General features: G+C 43.8%; 1 protein-coding gene across 12 annotated transcripts in view; it reads left to right on the top strand.

Annotated features, from left to right (window-relative positions):
• FBRSL1 (fibrosin like 1) overlaps positions 1–11,809 on the top strand; it is a 790,067-nt gene that overhangs the window by 753,758 nt on the left and 24,500 nt on the right. For 7 of the 12 annotated variants that reach the window (XM_082203023.1, XM_082203022.1, XM_082203027.1 and 4 more), the window contains 3 exons: positions 2–162; positions 3,576–3,626; positions 7,188–7,283. In XM_082203023.1, coding sequence (XP_082059149.1) covers positions 2–162; positions 3,576–3,626; positions 7,188–7,283 — 308 coding nt within the window. Of the gene's footprint in view, position 1; positions 163–270; positions 498–3,575; positions 3,627–7,187; positions 7,284–11,809 lie in introns of all 12 variants that reach the window. The other 5 variants (XM_082203029.1, XM_082203024.1, XM_082203028.1 and 2 more) reach the window with 2 other exon arrangements.

Here is an 11,809-nt window from a genome sequence, read left to right as displayed (position 1 = left end):
GATACCAGCCTGTTGATATCATTCAACCAACCAATCATGTATTGCCAGCCTCATTCGGGGATTCTGATTGGTACTTTGTCACAGGCATCTCTCTTACCTCCACCAATGAGTCCTCACGTAGAAAACCACCACAGCATGACCTGCAGAAACAGGGAATGCCAGGTGAATATCTTGACTCTTTTTCTTCTACGTCTTTTGTGAAACTCACAGGCTGTTGTGCCCTTGTGTCTTTCCCCGTCCCCTCTCCCTCTCTCTCTCTCCCTCTTCTAGATCACGAGCTGCTCAGGCAAGAGCTGAATAATCGTTTTTTGGTTCAGAGTTCGGACAGGACCGGTGCCTCTCTTGGCCCGGTGCCGCTGCTGAGGGCGGAGTTCCACCAGCACCAACACACCCACCAGCACCAACACACCCACCAGCACACATTCAGCCATTTCCCATCCAGCCTGCCCCAGATGCCGCCCACTGCACCTCCCCTGGTGCGTACCCCCTCCCAAAATGTGAGGATAAGTAGAGACACCTCTGGCCAAAACAACCATGCCAGCACCAGCTCTTTGAGATGCACACTTTTCTGTGAAAAGTGCATCCTCGTAAGGATGCGGTTATTTAAAGTTGCCACCTTCAGTTGCACTGCTTTCAAACTAGTAAGTTTCTGTAGGTTGCAACCTGCTGCTGCTTCTCGATGGGCCCCACCACACGGCTACTTTTCTGCAAACCTTTTGCCAAGCTCTGTTTCTGGAGAAGGGGGTGCAACATGTAATGCGGGATGGTCATGCAAGTTTTCTCCTCTTAGGCATTTCAGGCAGCTGACATAATAGCATCTGGGCATATGGGAGGGAACATACAGGCATGATTTCATATATCTCACAGACTTATTGCAACATGGGCATTGCTATGCATACTCCTGTGTCCCCCCCAGAAAAAAAGCACTGGATATTCTTATTCTTATATCCAGTGCTTTTTTCGGGGGGGGGGGGACGCAGGAGTATGCATACCCCGAAACATTTTGTGAATCTACGTTTGGCCTCATTGAGGAGCAGTATTACAATATGAGTAGGAAAATGAGAATACCCCTAAACATTTTTTTAGGGGGAAAAAGCACTGCTTATATCATAAAAGTAAGATGGGAAGGGCACCCCACAGATAAGCATGTCTGACTGTGACAGAAAGGGCAGGGTATAAAAATTTCATCATCACTGTGTATTTGTATGCCAACTTTACATTGTTAAACCATGCTCAAAATGGCTTATGGCATGAAAAGATTTACATAATCAGAAGAACGCAGCAACATTTTCATAGTCACAAACAATAAATGGAAACAGCTCAGTAGGTATACAATAAAATCAAACAATCCCCACATAGTTCATAACAGCACTAATTTTAATATCCAAAATTAAGTATTGACTCCAACTAAAACTCCCAACAATACATACAATGGCATCCTGAGCAGCAGGTCCTGACTCACAGGTAGGATGGTCTCTGGCCCCTTAAGCAGAAGCAGCAGTTGTTGTAGCTGGTCAGTCATGCCCTACCCTTCCCAGGCCAAGTGGAAATAGGCCAGGAAAGCAAGGAGCATATATTGCAGGACTCGCACCAAAGCGAGAATCTTCTATGAAAGTAAGAGTTGAGAGGGCAGGAAATAGCTTTTATTGCAATAAGTTGATTGTTTTGTTAACACACGAGAGGTCAACATCATTGTGCAATAGACCTATGGCCACACTGGTTGATCATTCTGACTCCTGCCTTGCCATAATAATTTGCCTGTGCTGCTTGGTTTCAATATTTTTGCAACATTGCCATCTATTGCTATACCACCCACTCACTAACTCAACATTTGACTGGGCAACTCAAGACACAATAAATACATGCCAATTTTTTAACATGGGCTGTGCTTGCTTATGGCAAGGGTGAGGGGCTTCTTCAGGCTTTAAGGTTGTTTTACAGTTTCTTCCCAGACAGGATATCTGGAACATTCAAGTTGCTTTTAAACAATACCATCCACCCATGGCTGAAAGCTCCACCCCTTTACCAACTTCTCAGAGCCTGTCATTGGCTGTTCCAGCAAGGGTTTGTTTGATGGGACAACAAAACTTTAGCAGGGTCCGAATCCTGCAGAAAAGCTAGAGCTTTTCCTGCCTCCCTGGCTCTCCGGTTTTACAGCGATGCCATTTGGTTTTGTTCCTTTTCCACTGCTGCTGTTCTCAGTTTTGTAAATTCTCCAAACAGCCTTTTTTCACACAAGGCAATGTTTATTTTTATTTTTTTGGTACACTGCATATAAAGCAAGATTCAATATTTTCTCTCTTTTTGAAGGAACGCACTGCTTTCTTTTGTAGCGAAGCAACAAATGTTCCAAAACAGGCATTGTGGGGCAAGCTCATAGGAAATGACATTTCTTGCCTTTCTTTACCACACTGGCTGATGGTATGACGACATTGTTTGCTTCTAATCCGCTTAACTGCAGGACAATGAGAGCCATTTCTGCCTCCCCCAATGTCCATCCACAGGTGTTTAAGCAACGTGCAAATACCTCCCCTTCTTTCATAAAGCAATCTCAGAACTTTTCCTTGAAGGCCTGGCATGTTGTTTAAGAATCCTGATATCTGATCTTGCTGGAAAAAGAGTTCCCTTCCTGCCCACCCACGCCCTGTTGATGTCAAGCTGAAGAGTGAAAACAGCTTTGCCGCACCCTCTTTTGTTGTGCTTGAGCTCCCATCTTCTTATATTCCACTAAATGGGTTTATTAATCCTAATGCCAGAGCGGGTGGCGTTGAAACCGCCAGCTGCATGTGTTTTAGTAATTTATAGTATTTACACTGGAGGGTACATGACTCCGGTAATAACTGTAATTAACACAATTGCAAATCTGCTCTCCTGTATGGAGGAGAGCACACAACAGCTGGCTTGCTGAACGAGTGGCATTTCAAAGGGGTCATTGCTCACCACTCTGCGCCTTCCCCCAGCACACCTCCCTTTTGCTTAAGATTGGAATGTGCACATTCTTCACGGGGCATGGAAAGAATACTGATGGGGGCATAGGTCAGGTGCACAGTGCAAGGGGACAAAACGCCAGGACAAAAAACATGAGGGCAGATCCACAGTGGGTGGCTCTATCTTGCAGTCTTGTCTGATCTTTCTTATGCCTTTTTTCAAGGAGCTGGCTGAGCTAAGTAAGGGCTGCGTGATTTTAAAAAAAATGAGATGAGTGCTGGTAGATTATCTCAAGTTCTGCTCCAGCTCATACAGCTGTATCATAAAATCTAACTTTTAGAAATGATTTAGGGTGTTGACTGGCTTCTTGAGGAAGTTTGTAGGCGATGGTAAAGATTTATGTGCTAGATGCCTGAACTTGCTGCTTTCCCGTTGCAAAGGTGCAGGTTTAAGAGGCTGTGAAGTTTGGAATATATACACGTGCCCTTAAAATAAACTCCCCACTGCCACCTCCCTCAAAAAAAAAAAACACTAGCTAAACTGGATCTTATACACCTGGGAGCATGCTTCATTGTGCTTAGATTGCAACCCAGTGCTGAAGAAATATATTCTCATTTGTTTTTGTCTTATTTCTCTTTTTCTTCCAGTTCGACAAGTACGCTCCCAAACTTGATAACCCTTATTTTCGACATTCCAACGTGAGTGCATTTGTGGGTTTGGGTTTTTATTTTTTTATTTGGTTTTGGTTTCTATGTTTGAACTTGCTGGTGGCTTTCCTTGCAGGTATTTGATGTAGCAAGCTTTAGCTCTTGTCTCTGTGTTGTTGTTTTTAAGTGAATTCCCTTCCCTTAAGTTTATTTTAACACCATAAAATTCCTTTAATTCAATCATTCATCAAATGTTCTTCCTCTAATTCAGTGTTGGTTGCTGCGTTCTGACACCTGTTTCTCAGGCTACAATCCTATACCTATTTGCTTGGGAGTATTGCCCATTGAAACTTGCTTCTGAGTAGGATTGCAAAAGAAATGCTAAGTCTGTACAATACCACTGCTGATTCTGAGCTGGAACTCACATGAACCTCTTCATCCAAAAGCATTCCCCGCACATATAAAAACTAACATATCCAGAAGAAGACTATGCTAGAACCCTTCTCATTGACAACTAGTCTTTGATGTGAAGGAGTTCTGAACCATGTGAGCTATAGGCTGAAGTGTTACAGCCCAGCACCTGTTATACCACCACAATGAGAACTAAGCTAGTGTCTTCCAGTCTTCATACATCTTTCTTCAAATTTAGTGACTCAAGCATAACACAGTAGTTCAGTTGTAGACTAGCCAGGGGTTAGGGGCTCACTTTTGTCCTGTGGTTAGAAAGTGTTAGAAAACTAAACAGGCACACACTAGCTCACTGAACAAGCTCAGTACTGAACAAGGCCAGCAGAGTTAAAATTGGATATATTTTAACTCTGCTGGCCTTGTTCAGTACTGCTATTCCCCAGGAATAGATCTGTCACCATTATTCTCCATTTTATGCATTTTTCGTTACTTATTTACTGGACATAGCTCACCTAATTCCAATAACTTGTCTATAAGATTTTTTTTTGTCACTTTCGGCTCTTTTCTCTCTCCAAATTTAGTGTAGGCGTTCTGAATTATTGATGCTGTCATCCAGAGTGTATGCACCACCTCCTGGCTTTATATCCTCAGCACATTTGATAAAACTATATATGTAAATCTCTAATTATAAGATTGAACAAAAGTGGTCCATGGGCATAATAGACATTTGTGAAATTCCAGTTGATAGCTCTTTCTGAGATGACAGCCATGCATTGTAATTATTTCTTAAGCTGATTCTTTCAGACATTTGTGAATCCATTCCCATAGCCACTGCTGTCTAGTCCAGTTCTGTTCAGTTACCCTAACAGAATGCCACATGGAAATACGTTATCAGCTTTCCCGACATTGTGACAACTCATTATCAAAATCTTCTCTCAAGATGGGAACTAGCTTGTACACCAAAATATCCTGCCAGTCTTAAAAAAGAAAATTTCTCACCTGTAACTTCAAAAACACTCATTGATAAGAAGCCAAAAAATGATGCAAACAGCCACTGCTATGCTAGTGTCAGAGACTACTATGCAAAAGCAATAATGGCATGTCTGGTTGTTGTTTCTTTAATTGGGCCAGTTTTGTCACAGTAAGAATAAATGAGCTTTCATGCTAAACAGGATTCTTCAGCCAGTCATCCTGATATAAAGGATAGTGTCTGAATTCAAGCCTTTCAGCAACACTCTAGAATTGCTTGCCTGTTGGTACACTTGCTGCCTGCCCTTGCTCTGCCGTTCCTTTTTATCAGTTGCTGCATCAGAAGCAGCGTTCTGGGACCGCATACTGTGGAAAATTAAAAGTGTGTGCTGATAATAGTGGACTTCATGGTTGGCAACTGTGGTAATTACCTTGTAACTGGGAGGCAGATAAAGATTAAAGATCCCAAGCAGGCTGCTTTCACACTTGCTAAAGTGGCATGTTTTGCAGGAGAGCTATAATAGCAGAATTAAGAATGGTAGCAGAGGCTAATTTCCCCCCTCTGGTAAAAATGAAAGCTTTCCATTCTTCTCAAAAGAGCATCCGTTGTCCCATGGATGTCCCTTTTGCTTCTTATAGACATCTGTTGGAAATGTCTCCCCCCCCCCCGGAGGAAAGCATTTAATGCTTTCTTGAGGACTGGCAACCCCACCTTAAATATGTATGTAGAAAAGAGGCTTGACAGCTGTTACTACAGTGACATCCTGCTCTGGCAAAAGCAGGACCGTTACAAAAAGTTTCAGGCTGTATAATCGGGTGCATAAGCAGAGTTGTGCAGTTCTGTGCAGTTGGACAGCAATCACAAACACAGGATTGCTCATTCTGAGAATCTCTGCTTTCGTTTGCTAAAAACAACAACCAATTTTCTAACACTTAGTGCTCCGAAGATAAAATTAAAAAAATATATGGATAAACTACAGTAGCGGCACACAGCAGGCCTGCTCCCATTGTCTAAGGATGGGAGTGTAGTCTTTAGAGCTTTGCATCCTTCTCTTTAGGTCTCTCGAGCTGAATAAGGCAATACTCTTGTTCAACAACTAGCTTGCCTTGATGGTGTGATGTCTAGGGCATCGTATAATGCTAATGCAATATGTCCTTCATATCACCCACTGATTGTGGTAGCCCTTCCTGAACACCTCTTGCTGATGCCATGATTCCAATGAAGGATTTTGTAGGTGATCTGTAGCAGAGGTGGGAAACTCTTTTGAGCCCAAGAGCCGCATTTTGTCACAGGGAACCTTCCAGGGGCAATATAACATTGATGGGTGGGGAAAGAGGCAAAGTGGGCAGGTCAGTACATGTGACATAGTAGGCCACATTAAAACTATGCAAAAGTGAGTGGTTTTCTACACACACACATATATACCTCTCCATCCAGGAAATGAAAGGCATTATTATAGTTCAAGGACACATTCCAGCAAGGCAGGGTGCTTCTATCCATTGATAGACCATGAGACTCTTAATCTCAGGGTTGTGAGTTTGAGCCCCACATTGAGCAAAAGATTCCTGCACTGCAGAGGTTGGACTAGATGACCCTCGTGATCCCTTCCACCTCTTCAATTCTGTTATTCTAGGGTGCAGAGGGGTGTGACCTTGGGAGGGGGCAAGGCTTATAGAGATTCCCAACATCCACTTAGAAAGGCAGATTTAGGCTCCTGATCCACAGTAAGGGTAACATTTGTGTTTCACTAGAAAGGGCGCATTCATTTTAGTGCTGGGAGCTGCTTAACACACTGGGTAAATTCACCCTCGATACAAACCAAGTCTCTCAGAAGAGGCCAAATGCAGAAGACTTGCGAGTTACTAAGAAGTACAAATCTCTTTAGAGATTGGATAGCAGGTCACCAAGCTCGCAATCAAAATATTTGCAAATGTGCTTTGAGTGAGTGCATGAAAATGGAATATTCCTTTAAAATAGTCTCCTCCTTAAACGATACAGCAAATTTAAAGTGGGTGAGTTGTTTGTTAAAAATGAGCTCTTGAAGGAATCATGAGTTAGGCAAGCTCCCTCAGCGTCTAACCAATAAAGGGCTTGAAACTGATTTGGTAATTTTTGTTTTGGAACAAGTTCCTACGATTTGCACCAAACTTGTCTCTCACATCTATTACTTATCTGTAATGTAACCACCTCTCTCCTTTTCTCTCTCTTCCCGCCCTCCCTTTCCCCCTTCCTAGTTCTTTCCAAGCTATCCTCCAGCAATGCCTGGGATGCCACCTCTGCTTCCACATTCAGGTCCTTTTGGGTCACTTCAGGGAGCATTTCAGCCGAAGGTACAACTTTATTATGGTTTCATTTTTCCCACAGGCTCATTTTTGTTGTTGTTTCCCATACGAAAGAAAGCATGATTAAAATGTAGCTGCAATATAAACACACGTGTATTTCTTGATTGAATTATTATTTTCACTAGGCACATCTGTTTCCCTTGTGCAATTTGCTTGATAGTTAAAGAAAGTAGCTCCCTAAAGGCCTACCCATTTTTTTTGGGGGGGGGGAGGTGGAACCTCTTGCTGCTGCTGACCTAGGTCTCCCTGGTACACAGGTAGCCATTGTGGTGCTCTCCAGATATTTTGGACTCTGTCTCTCTCATTGGCCCCAGTGTTTGAGGACTGTGGAAATTGTAGGGCAGCAACATCTCAAGGGTACCACACTGCCTACTTCTGCCCTAGTCATATTCTTTAAAGCAGGAGCGGGGAACATTTGGCCCTCCAGATGTTGTTGAACTGCATCTCCCATCATCACCAACAAGCATGGCCAATGCTAGGGGCGGTGGGAGTTGTAGTTCAGCAAAATCTGGAGGGCCAAAGGTTCCCCACAACTGCCTTTAAAAAATAAAGAAAAGTGTCATTTCACTCAGCCCACCTCTTGCAAGTGGCAAGAGAATTGGGGGTCATTTGGGAGAAGTATTGACTGTGATGACCTAACACAGTTATTTTACTAGAAGCTGCATGGGTGATGTTAGTGGGCAGCAAGCAGGTCTCCCTAATCACTTCTGGATTGGGCTCCACAGCTGCTTTGCAGTACCTTTTTTCTATAGGCAGGTATTTGGGGAATGGAGCTCTTTTTCTTCATGTGCGTATTTTATTGTGCGTATACACTGTAAGAATTCTGGATGTGTGCACATGGGGCAAAAATAGCCAGGTGCCTGGTGTGGTATATGGGTACACAATAGGGGTGTGCATGAGTTCTGTGTGAGGGTCAAATGATGAGGTGAATCAGGGGTCTCCCCCCCCCAACCGAGTCAAAGTGTGATGTCAATAAACCCCTTTAAGTCTGATCAGAATCCCCACAAACTCTAGTGTTGTCTTAGTTTTCCTGTATCTCCATGTTTCCCAGGGTCCATGGGCTTTGCAAAAAGTGAGGCTGCCCATAATACTGCCTGTTGAGCACTGAAGAACTCTGGGTTTGTTAGTATATTTTGCTAAAGCACATCCATGGAGATTTTTTGTACCAATTAAAAGATTCCTTTCAGGCGTTTTTGTTTTGTTTTGTTTTAAATCCTATGTTGCTTTGCTCTATCCAAAAAACAAAGCAGAACTCTGCAAACATTTCATCCACTTTTATCAAACAGGAAAGCGTCATAGCCATTTTTACATTCCCCATTATAGTGAATGGGGAATGCAAAGCTTCATTTTATACAAAGTGCCTTTGAGTCTGAATTACAGACTGAAATGCAGCCAGTACAGTTGACAGTTTTAAAACACACAGATGCACATATAAGGCGAATCTTTGGGCCCCTGCACACACTTGCCATCCAACTTCCCCCCCCCCCTTACACCTCTGCAGCAAAAGATTCTGTGCGTACCAAATGGTTCTGAAACTGCAGCCACTCTCAAATCGGTCATCAGACAGCTGCAATGAAACTCACCAGCAGAAACTACACCATCTGTGAAACTGATCAGCTAAGCTGCAGCCTCTGTTTGCAATTAGCCTTTCCCTTACCACTGGGTAACTAGCATCATATAGGGAAGCCAAGTGAAAATAATGTAGGCAGCCCCAACTGTTTTGTAGAAATGTGGCTTGGAAGGGCTGGGGTAGATGCTGGCTCTTTATCAGAAGAGAGTGCTACGCTTCAAATAAGATTTTTTAGAACTTAAGCAAACGCAATATGTGCTTAGTCAGATTAGCCTGTGTGGCTTATCTGTTCCCATCCCTGTTGTCTCTTGCAGACACTCAAATCCTGAAGCAGTTTTGCAGACATGTCAACTGATACTTAGAATTCTGGATATTATGTTTATATTAACACAAGAATACAGCTCATAATGGACAACTTCTGAAATGGCTGTGCAGAAGAAAAAGGCCACATTATTCTGCAGTAGGGCTCCTAGTATTGGTGTAAAGAGATAACTACCCTTCCATGCTCTGGAGCTGGAAACTGGGCCAGGCGAAAGCAGTGGTATTGCTCCACTGATATTGCAGAAACCCCTTAACAACCCAACAAAAAAACACAGAGATTTTTGATTTTTTTAGGGAGCAGAGATCACCAATAGCATAGTAACTTTAGGCTTCTGAGGGTGACCCTGTATCCCTTAAACACTGGCAACCACCCCACCCAATGTTAGCAAACAAAGAAACTTACATATAGCATGGAGGGTGGCCCTAATGGTGTTGTAGTAGAAGGCTCAGCTAGTTTTTACCGTCTCTCTTACTGCGTTTGTTGCTTAAAAGCTCTCATGGTGCCAGGCTTGAGATTGCTTTCTTTCCATTTGTAAAGTCTTTATAGAAACATGAGCAATGTGATCTGAGCTGTAAAAAGTAAACCCCAGTGAATTCAGTGGGACTTAATCCTGGGTAAGTGGGTATAGAATTGTAGTGTAGGATTGTAGATTTTTAGAAGGGTGAGGAAATGCAGCCCCCCAAAGCTCCAGCGGCTTCTGCAGACATATCTCCATGCAGAGATAAAAGGAAGAGCATTTGTCGAAGAGGCAGTTTCGCTATCTGCATTGCAAATATACATAAAATGTCGTCTGCAGTTTGAACGATAAGCTTAGGGTTCAGGTGGAGCCTTTTTGTGAACTTGCATACATTCTTTTGTGAACTTGCACAAAATTCTTTTGTGAACTTGCATACATGAGTGAGAATTACGACCTTTGTGGAAGACAGTAATATAAGGACCTGTATTTCCAGGCTCCCATCTCTCCTTTTCAAAAGCATTCCTGATCTTAACCTAACTTTCTGTGCATTTATTGCCCAAAGAGCTTGCGGGGCAAGTTCCCCCCATAGCAAGCCTGTGAGGGTTGGTTAGACTGAAAGATGGTGAGTGGCTTAAGGTCACCTAATGAGCCTCATGATTAAACAGAGGTTTGCTCCAGTGGCGTAGCGTGCAGGGGGCGCCGGCCGCACCGGGCGCAACATCTGGGGGTTAGGGTTAGGGGGCGCAAATCCACGGGTTAGGGGGCGCAAATTACTTGCCTTGCCCCGGGTACTGACAACCCACGCTACGCCACTGGTTTGCTCATAGGCTTTCCTGGTCCAAATCCAACACTCTGTTTGCTGTGACACAGTGGGTCTGATTTTGAGCTGTCCCTCACTGGTTGTAACCCTGTTTACCCTCTGCTGGCATGTGGAGGATGCGTGCCCAAAGGGATGATCTTTGTACAGCCATTTCCCCACTCAGTTTTAGCACGGGATGTGGGTTTGGAGGAAGAGGATGCCTCCAAACAACTGTGGTTGCCACTTCCTTGCAGAACCAACTGGACTGACTCAAATCAGGGGTCTTCATTTCTTGATGGAGTAATGCAGCAGCTTCAAAACCTTTAGGACAACAGCTAATGCACTAGACCAGGGGTAGTCAACCTTTTTATACCTTCCGCCCACTAATGCATCTTTCTTGATGTTAAAATTTCCTTACCGCCCACCAGTGCTTGATGGAAGGAGGATTCAGCTTGTGCCATAGAACCCCCTACCGCCCACCTAGAATCCTGAAACACCCACTAGTGGGCAGTAGGGACCAGGTTAACAACCCCTGCACTAGACAAGAGTCATCTTTTGGTTTTTGTCTTTATTACCAAGCTGTTTCATGGAAGGAGCTATCTTATGCTAAGTCAGACCAGTTGTTCAGCAAGCCTAGTGCAGTCATTGGGACTTTGAATCTAGTTTTTTGCTATTTTTAATTTTCTTGTTTATATATTACTTTTGCAAATTTGTGGGCTGCTTCACAGCCTGATTGCACGGTTCTTTGCTCCAGATTGCTGTTTTCTGCTTGATTTCATCATTAGATGCACACCAGCAATATAGAGTGGGCCTAGGGATTTCTTGCAATTTCATGTAAGCCACTATTTAGAAGGAAGGAATTTGACCAGAAAACCACCCTCTTCACACCTCATAAAATTGGTCCAAGACAACCACTGTTTTCCATATTCTTCTGCAACGTGCTCCAGCCGTTGTGAGACTCCATTTTATGAGCACAGTCCAGATAAGATGAGTGGGTCCCCAATCCCCACCCCAGTATTATTGCCAGGTTTGAAGGGCCCTGGTCAAGGTGCCCCCCGTGAGGCTACCTTCCCCCCTTGCCACCCTGTCCAGTTCATTTTCTCTTTCCACCCCCCATGCACCCTTGCATGGACATAGCCAGGATTTCTGTTGGGGGGCGAAGCTTTGTTTTTTTGGGGGGCAGAATCTTAATTAGTTAAGTATTTCTATTTATGTACTTGATTTAGGGTTATGTCCATGCACCCTGGTCTTTCTGCTCCCCTCCCCCATGCCACCTTGGTCACTCCACTCCCCCTACTACCTGTGCTGCCTTATTGCTCTGCTCTTCTCTCATTTCTCTCCCATGTGGTCACTCCACCAGAGTGGC

Source organism: Podarcis vaucheri (assembly GCF_965113315.1).
Source record: "Podarcis vaucheri genome assembly, chromosome: 16".
Taxonomy (NCBI): domain Eukaryota; kingdom Metazoa; phylum Chordata; class Lepidosauria; order Squamata; family Lacertidae; genus Podarcis; species Podarcis vaucheri.
Note: the sequence above shows the minus strand (reverse complement) of the source record. Positions and strands in the feature narration are given on the sequence as shown.